Source organism: Spathaspora passalidarum, assembly GCF_000223485.1.
Source record: "Spathaspora passalidarum NRRL Y-27907 unplaced genomic scaffold SPAPAscaffold_5, whole genome shotgun sequence".
NCBI lineage: Eukaryota > Fungi > Ascomycota > Pichiomycetes > Serinales > Debaryomycetaceae > Spathaspora > Spathaspora passalidarum.
The window spans coordinates 1,190,393-1,213,837 of record NW_006767429.1 but is presented as its reverse complement, the minus strand read 5'-3'; the positions used below and the strand labels follow the sequence as shown (position 1 = coordinate 1,213,837).

The 23,445-nt window shown below is 36.3% G+C and overlaps 11 protein-coding genes across 11 annotated transcripts; 9 read left to right on the top strand and 2 right to left on the bottom strand. All coding sequences in view use genetic code 12, as the record gives it.

Annotated features, from left to right (window-relative positions):
* Nucleotides 1-1,436: 1,436 nt before the first annotated feature.
* On the bottom strand, nt 1,437-2,924 carry HBR3 (rRNA-binding endoribonuclease; the record flags this gene model as incomplete). The annotated part of the gene is made up of 1 exon (XM_007376411.1): nt 1,437-2,924. One exon carries the CDS (start codon nt 2,913-2,915, stop codon nt 1,485-1,487), a length of 1,431 nt encoding a protein of 476 aa, XP_007376473.1.
* A 501-nt stretch (nt 2,925-3,425) lies between these two features.
* Nucleotides 3,426-4,813, top strand: SPAPADRAFT_62300 (glutathione S-transferase family protein; the record flags this gene model as incomplete). The annotated part of the gene is made up of 2 exons (XM_007376410.1): nt 3,426-3,594; nt 3,663-4,813. The coding sequence occupies 2 exons, from the start codon at nt 3,566-3,568 to the stop codon at nt 4,384-4,386; spliced, it is 753 nt and encodes a 250-aa protein (XP_007376472.1).
* GTT1 (Gtt1p) lies at nt 4,773-6,475 on the top strand (the record flags this gene model as incomplete). Its single annotated transcript, XM_007376409.1, has 2 exons — nt 4,773-4,868; nt 4,933-6,475. 2 exons carry the CDS (start codon nt 4,825-4,827, stop codon nt 5,684-5,686), a joined length of 798 nt encoding a protein of 265 aa, XP_007376471.1.
* Nucleotides 6,476-6,919: 444 nt separating this feature from the next.
* YCK2 (serine/threonine protein kinase) lies at nt 6,920-8,894 on the top strand (the record flags this gene model as incomplete). Its single annotated transcript, XM_007376408.1, has 1 exon — nt 6,920-8,894. The coding sequence occupies one exon, from the start codon at nt 7,099-7,101 to the stop codon at nt 8,641-8,643; it is 1,545 nt and encodes a 514-aa protein (XP_007376470.1).
* A 76-nt stretch (nt 8,895-8,970) lies between these two features.
* Nucleotides 8,971-10,313, top strand: SPAPADRAFT_62297 (class I SAM-dependent methyltransferase; the record flags this gene model as incomplete). The annotated part of the gene is made up of 1 exon (XM_007376407.1): nt 8,971-10,313. The coding sequence occupies one exon, from the start codon at nt 9,299-9,301 to the stop codon at nt 10,238-10,240; it is 942 nt and encodes a 313-aa protein (XP_007376469.1).
* A 64-nt stretch (nt 10,314-10,377) lies between these two features.
* SPAPADRAFT_62296 (E2 ubiquitin-conjugating protein) lies at nt 10,378-11,393 on the top strand (the record flags this gene model as incomplete). The annotated part of the gene is made up of 1 exon (XM_007376406.1): nt 10,378-11,393. One exon carries the CDS (start codon nt 10,464-10,466, stop codon nt 11,208-11,210), a length of 747 nt encoding a protein of 248 aa, XP_007376468.1.
* A 1,842-nt stretch (nt 11,394-13,235) lies between these two features.
* Nucleotides 13,236-13,692, top strand: SPAPADRAFT_62295 (uncharacterized protein; the record flags this gene model as incomplete). Its single annotated transcript, XM_007376405.1, has 1 exon — nt 13,236-13,692. A coding segment is annotated over one exon (199 nt), but the record flags the coding sequence as incomplete, so codon positions are not given.
* A 3-nt stretch (nt 13,693-13,695) lies between these two features.
* CHS4 (Chs4p) lies at nt 13,696-15,729 on the top strand (the record flags this gene model as incomplete). The annotated part of the gene is made up of 1 exon (XM_007376404.1): nt 13,696-15,729. A coding segment is annotated over one exon (970 nt), but the record flags the coding sequence as incomplete, so codon positions are not given.
* Nucleotides 15,730-16,753: 1,024 nt separating this feature from the next.
* RCT1 (Rct1p) lies at nt 16,754-17,266 on the top strand (the record flags this gene model as incomplete). Its single annotated transcript, XM_007376403.1, has 1 exon — nt 16,754-17,266. The coding sequence occupies one exon, from the start codon at nt 16,754-16,756 to the stop codon at nt 17,264-17,266; it is 513 nt and encodes a 170-aa protein (XP_007376465.1).
* Nucleotides 17,221-20,011, bottom strand: KIP3 (tubulin-dependent ATPase; the record flags this gene model as incomplete). Its single annotated transcript, XM_007376402.1, has 1 exon — nt 17,221-20,011. One exon carries the CDS (start codon nt 20,009-20,011, stop codon nt 17,420-17,422), a length of 2,592 nt encoding a protein of 863 aa, XP_007376464.1.
* A 1,606-nt stretch (nt 20,012-21,617) lies between these two features.
* LAC1 (Lac1p) lies at nt 21,618-23,241 on the top strand (the record flags this gene model as incomplete). The annotated part of the gene is made up of 1 exon (XM_007376401.1): nt 21,618-23,241. One exon carries the CDS (start codon nt 21,767-21,769, stop codon nt 23,036-23,038), a length of 1,272 nt encoding a protein of 423 aa, XP_007376463.1.
* Nucleotides 23,242-23,445: the final 204 nt, after the last annotated feature.

Genomic DNA, 23,445 nt, shown 5'->3' with positions numbered 1-23,445 from the left:
GTTGTCTTGAACTGTACTGGCTGAACCAATGCCAGACTAGATACCAAAGGACTGGGTAATTCTTCAATCTCACTGTCCAGATCTAGCAAATTAAGCGGCGACTCTATTCTTTTAGATTTCTTCTTCTTGAATATATTGCTCTTACTATCTCTTCTCTTGGTGACATCTGGAAATTGTGGAAACGAAATGCTTTGACTTTCGCTTTCCAAGGTGTCATCCTCGGTATAGTCATACTTTTGATCCATTTGGTAGTATGTTTCATCTGCATTACCAAGCAGAGATGCGCTTGAAAGTGCATCAGAAGACCTATTGTTGACATCGGCAAGATAAAACGTCGTATCTTTAGGCTCCGTAAATTCTTGGTCTGGCGGCGGTTTCCTCTTTGGTTTGGACTTTACTGACGACTGTTCTAGCTCATCTGATCTGGTGATGTTGGTCTCTTCTATTACTTCAGGTTCCTCCAGTTCTTCCTCTAGTTCTTCTTGGTCCTCCTCCTCCTCTTCTACCACACTTTCACGTTCCAGGAAACTAGATCCAAAGGATGAGTAGGAGTTGTTGATCTCGGTAGCATTGTATACCTTGCTAGGGTTTGAAACCGATCTTATTGAACCTTCAGTTCTGGCGGAGCCAGTCGGGTGTGAAGAACTCTCGGAAACCGCCTTCATTCGGGTATCTATTCTATCTCGTATATCATTCAAGATCTGCTGTCCCTTAGGGCTCTTGTCATAATTTGACAAATTAGCCAGAGAAGTTTTCGTCTTGGAATGGATCGAACTGCGTAGATTTTTAATCATTTCTTGAGGTGAATAATTAGCCGATAATCGCTTTGCATTGGCATCATTCACAATAGCTTTGGAGTCGATCGATTGCTTAATATTGTTTATCATGTCTTGTGGATTCAGGTTAATCTTAGCATGTCTATTAATATCTGAAAAATAATCAGCAGAAGTTGTTGAGTTTGAAGAAAGCACACGAGGACTAGGATTAGGACTCTTACGTGAGCCTTGACTTTCGTAACGAGGCGATGGAGTACCTCTCTGGGAGATACCACCAGGCACATCGAGCGTACTGCTTCTTCTCATTCCATTATTGGGTAGCGATATCTGTAAAGATGGTCCTGTAGGTCTCGGACTAATCACTCTCTTGTGCGATTTGGGTTGTACAGGTAATGATTGTATAGATGTGTTCTTGTCAAGATTGTATGGGTGCAGCGGTAACTTGCTTGGTTCTGGTTCTTTGGCTTTGGATGTTGCGTTGAAAGCTGCCAAGGCCGCAGCACTGGCCGTTGAGGATATATTGGCCATACCCGGTAAGCTATAGGTAGTGTTGTCTATATACAGCAATTGTAAAACGGCAAGTGTCGTTTTAAAACAAAATATTTGTATCAAAACAATGAGCCGCATGTACCAGCTTTTTTTCACACAGGAAATAACTGAAAAAAAATCTATGGCAATTACAACAATCTATTTATAGAACTACTACTACTACTTCTTCTTACCCTTTGACGAGTTCACAAATCTTCCCCGTCCAACTCTTACACCTGATGGTCTAATATTGTTCATGTTTGTACTGAATGGTGATACGTAGTTATCAGCACTACCTCCACCAATCCATTCTTGAAGCATCTTCTCATTTTGTCTTCTTTGCCATTCGTCATTCTTTAATGCTTGTTGATATTCCTTTTGATCTTCTCTCAAGATTAAAGGAGATTGTAAAGATTTATGACGGTTTTCTTTATTATGTTGGTAACCAGCATTACCTTGTTTCTTCTGCAGGTTCTTACTTAATGGGGAAGGAAGTGTGAATCTTTCACCACGCTTGTACCATTGGAAATTAGCTTTCAAATGTGGAGTTACCTTACCTGTTAAGGTGTCTACAGACACAGCACATCTTAGTAAAGTATTACCACCACATTTTGGACAGAAATGTTTAGGTTGACCGTTCTTATTTATAGGTGTTAATCTGAAACATGCATGACATCTGTACATATAATTTCTGACTCTTTTGATTTGCTTACCTGACATTGCATTTAAAAGATTGATATTAATTTGCATGGCAACGTTTTGACAGGCGAAATCGCCGGTTGCCAATGCAACCTTAATTAAAGGACCAGTGGCACTTGCTTCTTGGGTTTCTTCGTTGTTGTCTTTTAACAACTCTTCCTGTAAGTTATCTGGGGTGATCCATTCTCCGTCATCATCCTCTTCGTTATATTCTTCGGTTAATTCATACGTTTCCGAAGTCTCGTCATGTGCTTCTATATTTACATCTTCGGTGGATTCGGTAGTGGCTTGGGTTTCGGTTTCTTCAGGCACGGTTGTTTCTTCGACTTGAGTGATGGTGTCATCTGTAACACTTTCAAACTCTTCACTGTTACCTTGTTCCATTTGTTTTCTCAATTCTGCTTCTCTCTTTTCTCTTTGTCTTCTTCCCCCTCTACGACGTGGTCTATTCGAATTACCTTGCTTAGGCTTATGTTCCACAACTGTAAATCCATCTTCTTCATCTTCTTTAGTCTTGGTAGCATCTTCTTCCTTCTTTTCTTCCTGTTGCTTTTTAAGTTGCAACTGTTCTCCTGGGAACTTTCTTAATCTCCAATCACCATTATTACGCTCAACTTCCAACTCGTAAGCAAGGGCGATAATATGTAAATCATTAACGGACAACACAGAATAATCACCAGTTAATTTAGCAAAACTAATCACCTTTTGAATAAACTCAGGTTTGGGATGTCTAACGTTCAACTTATCACCCCATAATATCAATTGTTGTCTGGCATGCTCATCTTTTAATTCTGCATGAACTCCTGGGGTTGTGTAATACTCAGAGGCGTATTGTTGTAATGCTGATGCGGTTTGGGTTATAAGAGGACCGGCATCTAATACTACGGCCTGGATCTTTGCTGTATCAGACATGGTGCTTGCAGTTCTTAATAGGTGGTATATAGTTAATAGATCAAAGAAAAAAAAAATTGCAGTAGAAAAAAAAAATTGGGATGAGATACCAATCACGTGACTGTTGTTTAAGATAGAAAATGATACCATGCAAATCTCTAAAGTAACCATTATGGAGGGAGGAAGTCAAATGGTTTAAATGTATGTTGCGGGGATCTTCTAGGCTCCTGAATGTATTGTATTACAATTCAGTCGAAAGAATTTTTTTAATTAAGAAATTTTGCTAAATTTTTGTAATAAAACAAGATAAATTACATTTTGTTGCAGGATTTATCTCAATACATCAAGTATAAAATCAGCAAACAAGAAGAAACAATCGATGATTTTACATGCACGGCACAATACCAATTTAGTCAAGTCCGTGTTCTAAAGTCACAAGAACCCCAGAGTCAACGGCTGAAATACTCAAAACTGGTAATAAATTAATCCCCGCAACGTAGCCACTGAGAGCAAACAAAACAAAATCCCTCTGCGGCGGAGAGGCTGTGCATTATTATCGCCGACATAACGGTTCACCCGGGGATACTCAACAACTATAAAAGGGGTTTTATTCATCCATTGATTCAACTATCAAACATTCAATTAATCAGAAATTACACCAGCAATTGATAATGTCCAAGGATTCAATTATTTTACATTGGTAAGTAGACTGCCACGGGGTATTGTTCCTTTCAAGAAGAGCAAGAAATATATACTAACTCAAACTAGGTTAAACGCATCTCGTTCTCAAAGAGTCGTCTGGCTCTTGGAAGAATTAAAGATCCAATATGAATTGAAATTTTACAAGAGAAATGCATTCCACAGAGCACCTAAAGAATTAGCTGCCGTTCACCCCTTGGGAAAATCTCCAGTTATTGAAGTTGTCAAGGAAGGTGGCGAAAAGACCGTGATTGCTGAATCTGGTCACATTTTTAGTTACCTTTTACGTCACTACGATCACGACAATCACCTTTCTCCTACGGATCCGGATGAGAAGGAAGAATTGGATTATTTCTTGCACTATGCAGAAGGTACTTTGGAACCTTTCTTAGTTGGTGTTCATGTCAACGAGATTGCCAAGAAGAAAGCACCTTTTGGAACCAAATTCCTTATGGGGATGTTAGTTAATGGTATCAACCAGGCTTATTACACTCCTGGAGTTGCATCAAATATGGACTTCTTGGAACAAACCATGAAGAAGCAACACGAAAAGGGAAATAAGTATTTTGTAGGAAACAAGTTGTCTGCTGCTGATATTATCCTTTCATTCCCTGTCAATTCTAACTTTTTTGCAAATAAAGAACAAGCAGATCTGATTGTTGGAACTGACATTTCCAAGAAATGGCCACACTTGAAGGAATGGTGTGAAGTAATTGACAAAGAGCCATTGCAAATCCAGGCTAATAGCAAAGTTGAAAAGTGGGAATCTTCCTTGTCTCAGTCTGTTCTTTAATTCTATTGTATCTAGGTTTGTTGGATATACGAATTCGCTTTGTTTTAATGTTTGTCTTCTTTCGGGTTGGCACTTTTGTGCACTTGACACCATATGTAAACTGCATCTAGTTTCTCATCGAACAAACAACCCCTAAATCTAATTCATGTGCGAAACAATCTCATTCGTTTTGTTTGCGATGTTAGTTTGATGATTTTACCTAATTAAGAAGTTCAATTTATTTTTTCTGCACCATTGATAGAAAAGCCTCTGGTTTGCAATCAACGAAATTGCCTAAATAGGACAACAGCGAAAACCAATTAGACCGACCCACATTGAATGATGGTAATGGATCGTGTATAAATAAGACATCGATGGCAATTTCCCCAGATTCGCAATTTATATTTAGAACACTTTCTTTTACATATTCCAATACTACATTATTTTTTCCTTTCAAATATGACGGAATTATCAGGACCCCAAGATAGATTTATTTTACATTGGTAAGTACACTTCTTCTTTCAAACCACATGTAATCCAAAAAAAAAACCATACTAACACCTCTAGGCTTGATGACTCCAGAGCAAATAGAATCCTCTGGGCATTGGAACTCCTTCAACTAGATTATGAAGTTAAAGTGTATTTACGGCACCCACAAACTTGGCGTGGACCATTAGAATTATTTAAAGAACATCCTCTTGGAAAAGTACCCATTTTAGAAATAATATTTGCTGACCCAAGAAGACCTCCTGTCAAGTTAGTTGAAAGTGGATTTATAATGCAATACTTATTAAAGAATTACGATCCTAATCACATTTTATACCCTCGTGATCCAGAAAAACAATTGGAAGTCGATTATTATTTACATTACTCGGAAGGAAATTTGCAACATTTACAAATTTCATTATTGATTAATTTTTCAGCTAAAGAAGTTGTTCCATTTGGATTAAAGAAAGTCACCAAATTTCTTACCCATGCGTTAAATAAAGGATACTACCTCCATGAATGGAGGCTCAATATGCAATATCTTGAAGGAAGATTGGCTGAAAATGGAACCGGATATTTCGTGGGAGACAAGTTAACTGCTGCAGATGTGATGCTTAGTTTCCCAGTTTTTGAAAATGTGTTTGATAATGAAGATGGGATTAAACAGATTACCAGAGATAAGCGAGACTTAAAGGTATTGTTCCCCAATTTATACAAATGGAGTAAAACAATCAAGTACAATCCAAGCTATAGTAAGATTTGTGTTATGATGGATGAAGAAGTTGAAGATTTGATATTAAGGAACCCTCACTTTGAATATTTCAAGCAAAACTAATATTTATGTACAATTGTTATTTATAGTTATGGTTTATATTTTACAGTACAGAAGGTTAATTCGAATAGTTACGTATTTCCGTGGAAGTCGTATATCTCGTGTTGACATGGTTACGAGCACTAGTATTAGCTTGGTATTTCACCAAGTGCCAAGTAAAGAAAAGCTTGCGGATCTTCACAATCGTTCTACGTTACAACACACCTATTCGCTGAGATTTATTCAAGAATGGTCCCACTCGGAATGCCCTACCTGCCACCCCCCCTGATTTCAGTAGAAAATGTTATGTAATAATCTTACCCGAAAAGGGACGCCAAGATTTAAAACATGGCTTAGTCCATGAATCGCGGTGGTGATAAAATGATCAGATTCAAGTTAAGACATCTGCCATTTAACGTGCATAATTTTTTTTAGATGCATTTAACTAATTCCAGTTGGGTGGATATTGTCTGTTTAGCATATGATTTGTTAGTCTCATATGTTCAAATTTAGAACACATACATAGTGACGCGTTTGTTTTCTAGAACTGTCAAATAAAGAATGAAAAATTTTGATTAACTTCGTGTAAAAATTTGTTGTTGTGTTTACAAGTCCTGTGAAACTAGTTGACGAAAAGAAAAACTATCGGGAGGTAAATCACATGAATACAACTCTACCACGTGCAATTTACTCTGCTAATTAAATACGATATATTAATAGTTTAGTCAATTCCTAGTTGCAACACTTTCTATTGAAAACCCAGATCCTTCTTTACATATAAAGCGACAATTGACGGTGAATTTTTCATCATCATTCGTTTCAGTTGTTTTACAAATATTTTTTTTATAGCTCAAAATTCCGTTTGAGGAAAAGTCCTAATTTTTGTTTTTTTTTTAATTCCGATTAACCCAAGAAAATCTTACCAACGAGTTGACAGCCAACTAAAAAAAAGAAAAGGTGTTGGGAAAGGGAAAAAAAATCACTACTGGAAATTTTTGTTAACATTTCTTTTACTTTTGTTTGATCTAACATCAATTCTCATCCCTGGCATCTTTTGTCAATATCAAATCTTTAAAATAGGCGATTTTATACTACACCCCAGCCTCATTTGTTGATTGATCGCTTACCTTTGGTTGCCATTACAATTGAAAAATATAGTTAAGAGGCAAAACACACGACCCACAAAAAAAAAAAAGGTGAAGAACGAAGGGAAAAAAAAAAAGAAAGGAGAGAACACACAACCAGCAATTACATCTTTTTTAAACTAAGCGCTAAGACAGACTAGTTACATACAAAACCTGGTTGATATCTTCATCCCGATATTATAACTATCCATCTACATCCACAGTCTAGAGAACATTTAGGTTGATCCTAGTTTCGTTTCCGTTTTTGTTCTGTATACTTGGTTTGGTTTTCTGAACTGATTTAATAGTTGTATGTCGAATCGTCAACAATTTACTTCCAATCCAGCCGCTATTGCTGCAGCGCAAGCATCTGTCCCATTAACCTCACCACTTAAAATGAATAACAGCAATAGTCATCTTAACAATTCCTCCACCGGCGGTCACCACCACCATCATCACCATAATGGCGGTATTGCTAGTGGCGCTTCCAATGTCGCTAATTCCAATACTCAATCAAACTCTAATAATAACCTGTCGGTTGTTGGCTTACATTACAAAATAGGTAAGAAGATTGGTGAGGGTTCCTTTGGGGTCATTTTCGAAGGTACCAATATAATAAACGGTGTACCAGTTGCAATCAAGTTTGAACCAAGAAAGACCGAGGCTCCACAATTAAGAGACGAATATAGAACTTATAAACATTTACAAGGTTGTGAAGGTATACCAAACGCTTATTATTTTGGTCAAGAAGGTTTACATAACATTTTAGTGATTGACTTGTTGGGACCTTCCTTAGAAGATTTATTTGATTGGTGTGGAAGAAGGTTTTCTGTTAAAACCGTGGTTCAAATTGCCATTCAAATGTTGACTCTTGTTGAAGAAGTTCATCGTCATGACTTAATTTATAGAGATATAAAGCCCGATAACTTTTTGATTGGCCGCCAAGGTTTACCTGATGAAAATCACGTCCATTTGATTGATTTTGGTATGGCAAAACAATATCGTGATCCAAGAACTAAGCAACATATTCCTTATCGAGAAAAGAAATCATTGAGTGGAACTGCTCGTTATATGTCTATCAATACTCATTTAGGTAGAGAACAACTGAGAAGAGATGATTTAGAAGCATTGGGTCACGTCTTCTTTTACTTTTTAAGAGGTCAATTACCATGGCAAGGATTGAAGGCACCAACCAATAAACAAAAGTATGAAAAAATTGGTGACAAAAAGAGAACCACCCCTGCAGTTACTCTTTGTGATGGCTTACCGCAACAATTTGCGGAATATTTAGATTCAGTAAGATCATTACCATTTGATGCTGAACCAGCTTATGAAGAATATAGAATGTTACTTCTTTCAGTATTGGATGATTTAGGACAATCCTGCGATGGCGATTACGATTGGTTACATCTTAATGGCGGTAAAGGTTGGGATGCTTCTATTAACAAGAAGCCTAATTTGCATGGATATGGTCATCCCAACCCACCTAATGAACGTGAAAGAAGACATAGAGACCAAAGAAGAAGTAGACAAGCTCAACAACAATTACAACAACAGCAACAACAGCAAGGTCAACCAATTCAAGCACAACAACAACAACAGCAACAGCAACAAACTGTTCAATTACATCAACAAAAATTGCAGCATTTGGTTAATCGTCCATTACCTCCTATTAAACAAGAATCTCAACAAGGTGTTACTTCTAGTGGCGGTCCAGACTTGATGAATAATATGACCAACCAAGCTGGAGGAAAATATGAAGGATACAATAATAGACAAGATCATTATCAACAACAACAAATTATTGATGATAATCAAGAAAGTAAAGGATTCTGGTCCAAATTATGCTGTCATTAAAAAAAAAAAGACTTCTGTTTTAGATTTTATATGCATTGTGTGTTGTTACCAAGGAGTTTAATTCAATAACTATAACTATTACGTTTCGGTTTTATTTGCTGTTTGTTTATATAAACTGCTTTCTTTATTACAAAATGTTATTATTTTTTTTTTACTTATATACAGTTATTTACATTCAAAAAATCACCTCTATAATTCTTCTTTATCTATTTATTTAGATCATGTCTATTAATATAAAAAAAATCTTTTTCCAATTTAATGTATGACTGCATTTGATTTTACAAAAAGTGGGGGTTTCCGCTGTTCATGCAAGTTTAGGTGGGAAAGTGGGTTACATAGGAGAATCATGCAAGTTAAAATCATGGTCTACTGTATTGGTGATTTTCAAAGCCCTTAGTGTGTTTAATTTGCTCAATTATGTCGCCTTCAACTTCCTGAGATCAGTTGCAGTCATACATTAGAATCTTGACAAAATATTTGCAGTAGTAATCGGATTTTGCGGTACGGACATTTGCGGGGGTGTTAGAGGAAAAATATAGTACTTAATTTTTTTTATTTAAAGCGGATCTAGCCAGATCAAGTAAAAAATGTGCGGATATATCAAGGCCCAATTTCCCAGTTTCTCAGTTTTGATTCTTTAACCCAACACCATATCATGACCCAAACTGAACATCAAAAGGTAATTGCTGCCAACAACGCTAATTTCAATGAAGATTTCGTAAAGGCATATGAGAAGCGTGATTCTCAACGAATTCTTGCTATCTTGTTTGTCAAGTACCTTTTAGAGTATGATTTCGAACATCCAACCACGAGAAAATCAGCAGCTGAAACTGAACAAATTTTAGGTGATCCTAATTTGGAAACCAATGGTCTCAGTGTTGCAAAGGACTTGCCTGATCCTAGCACCTATCTTACGAAATTCCCCAATTCAATCTTCAAACCAGGTATGAAATTGTTGGATTTTGCATGCGGGTCTGGGATAGTTACCGAATTGTTTGTTCCTTACTTAAAAGGTGGTGAAAGGAGTGAGTTGTATGGAATGGATATTAATTCGATATTCCTTGAATATTTTAATAAAAGGGCATCCCGCCATGCATCATTTGATCTTGACTTCAAGTCCTTCCAGTATGATGTTCTTGATCAAGCAGTTCAAGATGAATTGGACGACAAGTTTGCAAATCACTTTGATGCTATCTTTTGTACTATATCATACCATCATATTCACAATTATGAGCTTGTCACCAAGAAACTTGCTACTTTCCTCAGACCAGGTGGTTGGTTATTCATTATTGATTTTTACAATGAAGATGTCGAAACTGCCAAAGGTGATACAAGCCAAGCAGTTCAGCATATGGGTGGATTGAAAATTGATGCATTGAATCGTACTCTAGGTGAAATTGCGGGTTTGGTTAATGTTAGTAGTGCTCGTGAATTTCGAACATACAATTGGTCACCTGAACACTTTATCGTCAATCACCTGAGACAGGAAATCCTTGACAAGTTGTCAAAGGGTCAATTGCCAAGTAAAGTCATTGATGGTGAAGTGAATTATTTGATTGATTCTAGTTTGATCTATGCTGTTGGTCAAAGAGCTTAAATTTGCATCCTCTTGTTTATATACTTCAACAATAGATTAAGTAAGCAGTCGTGCGAGTGTACAAAATTTCTTTTCGCCCATAGTTAAAGGTCTAGATAAATCTTTCCAAAAAAAAAAAAACAAGAAAAACTTGGTCTAATCTTATCCTAATTTTTGACACGACCACAAATTTGTTCTTTGCCACTAACCGTTTTAGACTGCAACACACATATTATTATAAACCATGGCATCAAGACAATCGCAAAAGAGATTGACAAAAGAATACAAGTCAATCCAAGCCAACCCACCACCTTATATTATTGCTAAACCAAACGATGAGAATATTCTAGAATGGCACTATGTCATTACTGGTCCAGCCAATACCCCGTACGAAGATGGTCAATATCACGGAATACTTCGGTTCCCCACTGAATATCCATTCAAACCACCTTCAATATACATGAATACCCCAAATGGAAGATTTCAACAAAATACCCGCTTGTGCCTTTCTATGAGTGATTTTCATCCTGATACTTGGAACCCAGCTTGGAGTGTGGCTACGATATTGACTGGACTTTTAAGTTTTATGACTGGTGATGAAACAACAACTGGTTCTATAACCACCACTGATAATGTCAAGAGAAAATTAGCCAAAGATAGTAAAAAATGGAATATGAGTGAAAATCCTAGATTTAAAAAGCATTTTCCCGATTTAGCTAAGCAGAATGAAGAAGATATACAGAAGATGAAAATAGAGGAGCAAGAAGAAAAGCTTCACCAGATTAAAGTGGGAGGTGCAGTTGATCCAGATAAACCTATAGACTTAACTAAATTGGATATGTTGGATCCAGAGGATCGGGCTAGGATATTAGTTGAACAGGAGAAATTGGGTATGGTTGCTCAAACCAACGGGTTTTCGGGAATAACTTTGATTGGAGTAGCTGTGGCTGCATTTATAGCAGCTTACTTCACCATCTTGAGAAGAGGGTAATCTGATACCTTTATATTTGATACGGATTATGAAACAGGATACATGGAATAGAGAGTACATTGTTGAAGAAAAAAGTATGTGTACTTGTAATGATTTCTGTAATGAAATATTCAAATAGATTAAATTATATTAGTATGTCATAATTTTTAATATTAATAAAGTTGCACAAATCTAAGTAACATCAATGGGATTATGTAATTAGATTCGATTCGAATGGGCGATATGTTTAGGCTAGCGATAAACTCAAGGCGAGATGAATTTCCCCAATGTGTCCATTATGAACAATGAGTCAATTTTGTTGCCCCATTTTCTTTTTTCTTTTTTGAATATTTTTTTGAATACCAATTTCATAATCCTTCTTCGTGCAAGGTATTATCGTTATGATCCCCCTATTGTTCTGGTCAAGAAATCTTCCTCATTTGGTTGCTAACGCGTTTGTTTATTTTTTAAGGTCGTAAAGAGAATACAATGCGTGGTTCTATTGACTTCTTGGCTATGAACTACGGGGATATAAATTAGATCGCACACCTATGCTTATATGTGCAGCGACTCTAAGGGGAGATATGAATCCCTGATTTGGAAAGATCCGAAAATTCCATGCGGTTTCCGATTTGTTGGCTAAAAAAGCGCAATTCCCGATTTAGTCTTGGTAACTCGATTCGGAAGTCATGTCGTATTGTTTGTGATGTAAATACATGGTAATAACACAAGCTCAGATATGGGATCTTAATCTGAATGTAGTAATTTATGTCACTAATAATTTCCAGCGAAGCCTCTGCCTCTTTATGTCTAGGTGTGCTATTTTTGGAACTAGTGCTCTTACTCCGAAGTCAGTTTGTAACGAGTTAGCATCTAAGTATATTAATTAATTCCTACGTATAACATGTACGGAAGTCACTCCTAGATCTATCTTCCAATCAATCTACGTCAAAACTATCAGCTCATACAACATTTAAACTATTTACGTGGATTTGTAAACCAAAAGGTTAAAGTATCGCCACGTTGTGAACGGTATTTTTATACTTGGTTGCTACATGTGAGCGCGCGTCGAATCTTCCACCATGCCCCCGCATACACTAATTAGGCAAGTGTAATTACTTCAGCATAGTTGCAAGGCCATCAGACCTTGTCGTAAAATATTTCACTCGACGATTTACAAGCAGTTTCAAGCAAGTTTCTCCTATAACTGTATTATTAATGCACAACCACTAAATTTTTACATTAGGATGTAGTACCGGTTAGAATACATTTTCTTTTTTTTGCTATGCAGGAACTTGGCTTTTGAAACTGGAAAGAATATTACCATATTGGAATTAGTATTTTTCGGTGTTTCATTTAAAATAATTTTATTATTTGATCTTGTATATAATTGAGGATTATAATCAAATGTATAAAACTCGTGTAAAACGCATGTACACCTGGTGTATACAAAGACAGATCCAAAGATATTCCTACACGTTGCTAAATATAGCGAAATGCTACCTAAAAAAAGGAACAATGTCACCATAAAATTTACAATCACACAAAAATACGAAGCAAAAGAGAAGAAATAAAAATTTTGTCCCACCAAAACGCACTTTTTATTTTTTAGTCTGTTTACATGTTTGTGAAATTTTTTGGACTTTTTTTTTTTATTTCGTTCCACAGTAAAACTTTTTAGAGTACTTTCACTTTTCAGTTTAAAATTTCTTGAACAACCCCAAAATGACAATTTAAGAAACAAGATTGAATCACTTAAACACCACACTTTCTTATTTGGTAATTCTCTCAACAAGCTTGACACTCGACGACATTCGCTTACGTCAGATCGGCCTTCATTGAATCACTCTGACACGAATGCTCCTCTTAGAGTTAAAAATAACACACGCGAAAATTTGCAATAACTTTTTCCTGTACACCAACCAAGATTTATTTTTAGATATTTGGTAATTTTTTTTTATTTTATTTTATTAAATTATAATTTTTGATTCAATTTTTTTTTTTTTTGCTCACCATACTTCCATTTTTTATTTGGCTTTTTACTCTGTTCACATATTATCAAAGTGACCGTCATCCTTTATCCCCTATAGACATTTCACATCACATAGCAATGAGTAGTGCTACCCATCCATACCGTCAGAAGTTGGAAAACCCTCCTTATCCTGTAGACAACGCTGGATCCAGTACCACCTTGACGAACACCAACAATAATACTACCACCGCTCCCAAGTCCATGTTATTGGACAACCAAAAATACCACGACGGTGGAAATTCATCCTCTACCGACTCATCAACAGTATATGAAATAACTACAGGAATGGAAGATATGTATTTTTCTCCTACCCAGAATAGTAATGCATTACAAATGAACCTTCACAATACTAATAACCCTGGTATTATTGTCAACCAAACCACAAGTGCTCATGGTTCGAACAGTAGTACTAGTGCCCAAAACTCACCAGTTACACCACAATACAATCCACATACCCAACAAGCTATGGCGCCTCCACCACCTGCTCATAGCCTGTCGCAATATTCGCCTGCGCGGAACGGGTCGGGCAACAACTTGAGATCGGTTGCCAGCGCGCCATACCCTATGTACGAATCACAAACTCCACCACCTGTTTTCGCGTCCAAGGAAAGTGTTGTGGTATCACCCGTTTCCAATCCATTATCGGCAACCTCTTCAGTTACCAACTTCAATTTGAATGCTCCTATGGACAATCAGGCGTTCTCCCGGTCGGAAAACAACTTGGTCGCACCTTCCTTTGGCAAATTTGGTCATAATCGTTCAGTTTCTTCTACTTCATCGTTCTTTTATGATAAATCCAGCGATAATGCATCCATGATTGATTTCAATCAAAATGTGATTCAGCAATATTTAGGGGACAATTCCAGCCACTTGATGCCTAGAATCAAAACAATTGATTTGTATCGTAAAAATGCGAAAAAATCAAATGATCCAGCAGTTTTGTTTCAATATGCACAATATATGTTGCAAACTGCCTTGATTCTAGATGCTGAAGCTAATAATAACGAAGTTTCTACTTCATCTCAATCTTCGGGGTCTCAAGGAGCAGATTCCCCTGTTACCAGATCCAGTGAAAATTCACCTAAACGTGGTAAATCGAAGTCTATTGACTTGAATAATACTTCAAGTATGGATATGGATTCTGTGAATGACAAGAGATTGAAGCGAGCACTTTTAAAAGAGGCTGTTCATTATTTAAAGAGATTATCCGACAAGGGTTATGTTGAAGCTCAATATTTATTAGGGGATGCTTATAGTTCAGGTGCATTGGGAAAAATTGAAAATAGAGAAGCTTTTGTCTTGTTTCAATCTGCTGCTAAACATGGCCATATTGAATCGGCCTATAGAACAGCATACTGTTATGAGGAAGGCTTGGGTACCGGTAGAGATTCTAGAAAAGCAGTTGAATATTTAAAGATTGCTGCTGCCAAGAATCATCCTGCTGCTATGTACAAATTGGGTGTTTATTCATTCTATTCCAAGATGGGATTACCAAATAACATGAATACTAAAAAAATGGGGATTAAATGGTTAACTAGAGCTGCTGGATTAGCAAATGAATTGATTGCTGCAGCTCCTTATGAATTAGGGAAATTATATTATGATGGGTTTGAAGATATTGTGATCCAAGATAAAAAATACGCATTGGAATTGTATGCTCAAGCAGCTGCATTAGGTCATATTCAATCTGCTGCTATATTAGGACAGCATTATGAAATTGGTGATATCTTGCCACAAGATTCGAATTTGAGTATTCATTATTACACTCAAGCTGCTCTTGGTGGTGATGCCAACTCCATGTTAGCTATGTGTGCATGGTATCTTGTTGGTAGTGAACCATATTTACCAAAACATGAATCAGAAGCATTTGAATGGGCAAAGCGTGCTGCTTTGTGCAATTTGCCCAAGGCGCAATTTGCTCTTGCTAATTTCTACGAAAAGGGAATTGGTTGTATAAAAAATTCAGAAGAAGCACAAACTTGGTATAAAAAGGCAGCAGTCAATGGAGAAGAAAAAGCATTGGCAAGAATCTCAGATCCAGAAATTGTTCGTAAAATACAAAAATACATGAAGAAGAAACCGGCACAAATTAATCCTATGGATGGAACAGCTGCAAAAGCCGCTCAAGAGAAAGACTGTGTTATCATGTAAGTGGTATTTCAAAAATGTGTCTTTCATTTGCATAAGCTATATATACTACCCTGCGTGGTAATCTACATATCTCCACAGTGTACCATAATGCTGCAACTTCCTGGTTGCAACCGTTTCAATTATTACCCTAGTTTTTAAATTTTATAATTTAATGTTTTTTAAACTTTTTTTTATTATTATTTTTGCTATTGCTGTAAAAGCTTATACCTGAAATCTATTAAGTTACAAAAGAAAGGAGATTCTAACAGAATTGATAATAAGGTTGCAACAGCTTTTGGTTCTATGTGAAATAATGTACTTATGCCGCTGGTTGTGTTTATTTGCTGGCTTCGGTTTATTTATATATATATAAAAAAAATTCTATAGTTAATAAAGACAATTTTTTTAATCAATTGCAGTTGGCTTACAATCCCTGAGATGTTAACAGTTCAGGCATCATGCCATACAAGTGTGGTCGTCAACGCTAATTCAAGTAATCTGCCCCCTTTTCTGGCTATTGTGATAAGCGAAAAAAATAAACTCCCCTTCGGTGTTAAACCTGACAAAACCAAAAAAAAACATACACACTATATTTCCTTGCATGGGAACAATGACAACAGATTTTGGAGGCGCAGCGTCAGCATCTAGGTTACTAATTTATAGTTAGTTAGGGGGCTTTGCAATCATGTCACCTAGTGTATACCTCGTCAATAACATGTAGCATGGCAGAATTTTGCTTTCCGTAAATTAAAGACTGTCGCCATGACACAAAATCCTCGAGGATGACATAATTTCTTGGCTCGGCACCAAATTTGGTTCAATTGACACGTAGAAATGTCACACTCGAATCAATTGAACAAAGACTGAAACTCTTTTGAAATTGTTAAAATTGCTAGCGCTCCCATCTAATTGGTGGAATCAATTATATTCACAGGAAAACTTACATCATTTTCTTACTTCGCCTTAGGTAACACATATCTTGACAATGCATTAATCTAGCATAGCCTTTAATAAACATGTAAACTAAATCGAACAATTTTAAATTAGTATACGAATCAAAACACCATGTCGTGTACCACTCAAATTCGTATAAAATAATTTCTATACTTCGCAGCCACCCTTTATACCGACCTGAAATTATGGTGCATGAACATACAATTTGTCTATTGTTCGTGGCCATAATTTCATATGACGTAAGTACGAGTTCACGTGCCTTGCTTCCCCAAACTTTGTGGGTTAGCTGTGGATTTGATGAATTGAAATAATAATACAATGAAAACATTTTATCCGTAAACTTTTCACCCCTGATAGTATGGGCCTATAAATTTGGAAAATAAATTGAAACCAATATCCCCTTTTTCTTAAATATTTCTTTCTTTCTGTATCAGTAAAACAACTAGACATGTCTGCTAACGATTTCTACTCATCTGGTGAACAAGGATCCTACGAACCTCCAAAGTCAAACAACCAAGGTAATGACAGTGAAGGTGGGGACAGAGGATTAGGCTCTACTTTATTAGGTGGAATTGCTGGTGGATTTGGTGGTAATAAATTGGGTGGTAACAACCACGGAACATTAGGTACTGTTGTTGGTGCTGTTGGCGGTGCTATTGCTGCAAACAAGATTGAAGATGCTTACGAAGACCACAATAAACAAGACCAATATGGTAGACCTGGTCAGCATAGTGGAATTGGGGGTGGTGAAAGAAGACACGAAGGTGGATTTGGAGGTGAAAGAAGACATGAAGGTGGCTTTGGTGGAAGAGATGAAGGCCGTGGTCATGGTGGTTTCGGTGGCAGAGAAGAAGGACACCATGGTGGATTCGGTGGTAGAGATGAAGGTCGTCATGGTGGTCATGGTGGCCATGGTGGCCATGGTGGCCATGGTGGTCGCGGCGGAGAAGGTCGTTGGTAGATACAACAAGCGATTATTTAGGCTAGCCAAAAATGCTTTCTTTATGTAGTTGAAAACCACAATATATATATATATATATTCTATAAAATCTTGAAACCCAAAAACACCAGTTAATATATCTAATTAAAAGAGAAAGAAGTTGAATGAAACATTTCACTGTGAATTTACTCCAATGGCACTCTTCTCGGGTGGGGTAGCTTCACTAGCCTCCTGCAATAATGGCTGCAAATTTGTACCGCTATTCGTAGGTGTTACTATAACAGCAGCATGTCTATTCAAACTTGAATTGGTATCATGTAAATTAATCGTAAGTTTTTTATTCGTAAACAGCTTTGTGAGTCCGGTCGTTTGTTGCCCACGTTGTGCAAGACTTGGATCTAATTTCTCACGTTTTGGTAATGGAGGAGAAAGTATTTCGGGATCAAATTGGAAATCTGGTTCGTCATTCAAATTATCAAGAAAGTTCCCAGTAATTGGAGTCTGTTCAGCATCTGCTTTATCCTGTAGTATTGATTCATTCATGCTTGAATCCATCATGGTAGAATCAGATTTGGAAATATCGAAATGTACAACCTTTTTCGGTTTCCGTATAGGAGACAGCTTGATAATAGGGCCATCTCTCGTAGTTCGACGGCTTGGTGACCGCTTAGCAGGATTCTTTTTAAGAATTGAGTTCCTCCTAGCCGGTTTTGTTACCTCTTCGTTAAACAATACACTGGTTTCCATCTCTGTATCAGTGTCATCCGATGCTGGTGTGGTAGCATGACTATCGCTGGCTAGTTGACTCTTCACATATTCTGTTACGTATTTCTCGACTACAAGATCAAATGTACCATTCAATAAACTCTCTAATCCCTTTATAATATCTGTAGTTTGATCATGATCGTTGTCTATCAAAGTTTTCATCACTTCGCGAGAAAAATAATTAAATTCATACAAACCATGCACTAATAGGTCATGCAATACAGACGAACCAGTCAACTGATCCTTAATAACCTCTGCTCTTGTATCTTTAACAAATTCTTGAAATAATTTTGTATGATATTCTCCCCAACCGTCATTTTGTGCCAATCTTTTAAGAGTTTGCTTTGCGGACTCATTCAATATACGATCAATATCAGTTGGTTTATCATATTCAGTTTCCAATTCCTTGATCTGTCTGCTAAGCTTGGATTGTAGTTGTTCACACAAGCTGATAACAGTTTGGGTATGTTCGCTAAATTCATAACCTTGAGCAAAGAAGGCTTGTTCAAGCATGACATTTACATCAACCTGTTGAGCAACAAGTAATTTTCTTTTAGCTAAATAGAAATTCTTTCTCCATTTGTCTTGGCTATGATTGTTTAGGGCCAGTCGTATACCATCAATAGCATCACATAATAGTTTGAATGTTTCTTCTTCAATGTGTTTCCTCTTAGCTAGAGTTTCTTGTATTATATTTGCTTCCCTGTTTCTTAATTCTTCAATTTCTGTCTTTTGTTCCGTAATCATCTTAAGATAAGATCCGACATGACGATCTAGATTCTGTTGGTTTCTAATCAATTTAGTCTTGATTTCCTTGGCTCGGTCAGCGTATTTCAATGTGTTCAAAGTCTCATCATAATGTTGTGATGATGGAGAAATACAAACAATCATTACTGTTTTGCAATTTCCACCAAGGGAAAATTTCAACAATCTGGTTAATTTAGAATCTCTGTAAGGTACATGGTTACGACGACGAGGATCACATAATGCGTTGATACAGTTTCCTAATGCAAGCAAGGATTTGTTAATGTTGGCACCTTCGTTAAGTCTTACCCCACGGTTTCTTGTAGCGGCTGCTCTTTCACTTCCTGCAAGATCAATTATTGACAATGTTGCAAAAGTATGTTCTGCGGTAACATCTGCTGTTCTTGATCTTTGTGTTATGTTAATTTGTAATACTGCATGAGATCTACTGGATGTTGCATTTGCTTCTGTTGGTGATGACGTTCTATTCTTATTTCCCTCCATTATAAGTTGCATCACTTCTTCAACCGTGGTAGGGGTATGGCAAGATAAGTTTGACACTGAAATCTTACTATTTTCATCTTCTCTAATGATCAACTTTTTGAACTCGGTCTGCGGATTGAGTAGATCTCGTATGGTCTCATTATAGATCTCCAAATAAGACAATGTTAATTCAATAATCTTGGTATCTTTCAACTCTTCAATTCTTTGAAATAGTTCTTTCATGGTAAGGAAAATCACTCCAGGATCACTTGGGGTACCCAGAATAGTATGTGTCTTCCCACAGCCGGTAGCGCCATATGCAAATACAGTAGCGTTATATCCATCCAAAATGCTATTCAATAAGGGTCTAGTAGTATCATTATATACGTCATTTTGAGTGGCATCTGTATCAAATAATTTATCAAATACAAACCTGTGTTCGCGTATTCTTCCATTAAATTTATTGGGGAATGCACTTCGTTGCATCTTAACTAATGGATTTGTTTCAGGAGGATCAAAAATCAACATTTTATCGTCAACCACATCAACTATTTTCCTAATACCTAAAGGTGCAGATAATATACCCCGCTTCAAAGGGTTGGAGTTCCCATTGGAGGTATTATTAGCAGTGCTGTATGATCCAGCCCCTAGAAATACATTACTTTCTTCATAATGGATCAAGTTGTTGCTTTCAGCAGTAGTAAAAGGTCGGACTCTAACTGATACAGTGATAGAAGATTGTTTGGTTTCAGAACTAGGAGCTATCGGCTGCATAGAAGATGCAGTGTTCGCCCTTTCCACCATAACGTTTTTCAGCTGTGCTTGCAATGTATGGGTCCAAAAGTACTACAATTTTGATATTTTTGTTGTTTACCTTTTAAGATAATTTGGTACGCGCGCTAATCCTTGGTAGTTGTATGCAGGGTTCATTCCGGGTAACCGCTGCTATAGTATATTTTGCGGAAGTTATCGCACGAGGATAGATCATAATTGCATTCAAGTCCTGAAATAATGACTACCTGGGATAGTATTATTGGTTATAAGAAGTGCAACTACATATAATTGGTTAAAATTCTGTACTTATCTATGTATGTGAGTGAGTACTATAGCATAGAGTAGTTTTAACCGTGCAACAGCATCGAAAGGTCAATAATGTGTGCAGCATTAGTTTATTCCAATTATATAAGTTATGGTCAATACGTTTGCAAATTTTGCTTGTTCTTTAGTTTAGTTTAGATCCCAGTATGAGATTCAATTACATTGCAATATAATTTTATGGAAACTTTTGCCAAAAAAATAGTAAAATTAAAAAAGCAACGAACTCAGAGCAAGAAATTTGAAGAACTTAAATCGACATTTCAACTCAGATTCTCCTTTTTGTAGACCTACCAAATAAGGACCGCCTGTCACCTACGTAATGTTTATGCAAGCATATGTGCTTTGAAAAGAATCTGACTATATTTGTGGCATGAAACATATATACAGGAAAGAATAACAAGTCGGTTAAGTTTGAGATAAGATAATACCGACTTGAATTACAGCCATTTGTAGCCCTGTCGCAAAGACTAGATATTGTTTCCCTAACTCGGGTAATTCGCGGAATGACAGGGTCTCGGATGAATGACCCAAAAACTTAACACTATAATTGCTGGTATTTACGATGTTAATATGTCACTCCACTGGATTTAGATCCCATAGAAACCGAAAAATGTCGTACTATTAAACATTGTAATGCCAAGCGTGCGACATTTCTGTTGTTAATTACTGAGCTTCTTTTTCGTGGCCTGTTGACTTTGCAAGATAAACAAGTAACGCGAACACACTCACATGTACTCTTGGCGCCTGTTTCTGTAGTTTGCTACTACTCAAATATGGTAAGGTAATACTATTTATGTTGGTGATGATTGGTTGTTCTCAGGTCGACAGGCGCGCATGACGTGTCGTTCCCCCAATCCGCAGTACGTTACAAATATGTGGTGTGCTAAATTTTTTATTTTATTTTATTTAATTTTTTTTTTTCAAAAATGGACAATTAAAAAAAAAAAAAAAATTTAAACATGCATTTGACTCTTTTGTGCACAATGAATAATTAAACTGAAACAAATTGTATTGACAATCTCGGTACAAAATCATAAGATTAGTGCATGTCGTCGATATTAATATTAAGAGTTCTGCCCGTTATGAGTTTTAACACAATGACCGATCGTTCCTTTTTCTTTTTTCAATAGAAAACCTTATTTGGAAAAAATAGATCACTCAAAAGCTAGAAAAAAAAAGTGTTCCAAATTGAAGACGCCCACGCTTAAAAAAAAAATTCAAACATCAACAAAGAAATTGGCTTCAAATTTTTTTTTAGCATACTTTTATTTTTTTTTTCTTTAAACTCATTCACTTCACCCTTTTATCTTAGTTGTCAATTCTAAAAGATCTAACCACCCCTCCTTTCGTTTTTGCTATTTCTTAGTGCATAGGTGTGAGTATAACCATTCATAGATTCCATATCATATATCATAATAACCCACTGTGACTATGTCTGCCGTTCAACCAGACAGAAAGATTGACAGCACGACCCTATCAAGAGATACGAACTCTTCAACTTCATCCACAAACTCTTTCACAGCTGAGGATAGAAAGTACCACGCATCATTTCTAGCGTCAATAGAAAGAAATCAAATACGGTTATCACGTTCAATAATCATAGTTTTAACAGCATTACACTTTTCAGGAATACCATCTATAACAAAGTACACCTCCAAGTTTTTCCACTTGCAGAATCAAATTGGAGTTGCCAATAATCGCCCAATATATGATATTCACATTGACGACACTTATTATGTTATATTCTGGGTAATTGCGGTTACTTTCTTAAGATCGTTCCTCATGCAATGGTGTTTTAGTCCATTTGCCAAACATTTCTGTAGTATTACCTCACGAAAGGCCAAGATTAGATTTGCTGAACAAAGTTGGTCGTTTGTGTATTATACCGTGTCATTGATTTGCGGTTGTTATCTTTATTACAATTCTCCTTATTTCAATAACGCAGACCAAATTTTCGTGGGATGGCCCAATCATACCTTACATGCTTCGTTGAAAAGATATTACCTTATTTCAACTGGATTTTGGCTCCAACAAATCTTTGTCCTTAATATTGAACAACATCGTAAAGATCATTATCAAATGTTTAGTCATCATATAATTACTTGTTGTTTGATCATTGGATCATACTATTACTATTTTTTCAGAATTGGACATTTAATATTAATGACAATGGATTCAGTTGATATTCTTTTATCTGGTGCTAAGCTTTTGAAATATGCCAATTATTCAACTGCATGTGATGTGATGTTTATTTTATTTATGGTTGGCTGGTTAGTTACAAGGCACGGAATTTATAATTATCTTTTCTACCATACTTGGCATAATGCTCGAAGATTGATGGCTGAATCAATTTGTGATCCAACAAAGATACAAAAAAGATGTTGGACTCCAACTATAATTAATGTATTTTTGGGCCTACTTGGTGGATTACAAATCTTGATTATCATTTGGATGTATTTTATTTGTAAAGTTGCATACAAAGTCATTACTGGCTCAGGTGCAGAAGATGTCAGAAGTGACGAAGATGACACTGATGCAGAAGAAGTTGACGAAATTGAGCCTGAAAGTGCCTTTGAAGATGAAACCGACGAAACAGATGAGCCAATTGGAATCAAACTGGTAGGCATGGATGCATTCAGTTCTTCGTCCGATTCAACTCTTGATGACGAATCAGACCGTAGAAGAAGATTAAGAGGACAATAAACAAAATAAGGATGTATTGTTTTTGATAGACATTTTGAAAACGCTTGAAATATAAACGTTGATTGTTTCCTATTCTAATTTGTATAATAATTCTTTGCATCCCATTTAATTAATTTCTCTTTTTGGGTATGTTGAAAGAATAAATAATAAGTAATTGAATTATTTGTAGGTCATAGAATGAATAAAATTTCAATTATGCGTATGAATTAGAGGAGATAGTGACTTTGGCAAACACATGCTTAGTATTTGAAAGGTTAAGGAGTAATATATTATTGAAGTAAAACATCAAAGAAGTACCATTTTCTTTAGCATCTATATTCACAATAATATGCCTATAGAGTTCTGAAAACATGAAAGCTGTGTAAGATATCATATTGCAAATTACATTTCAGAATCTTACACAAAGA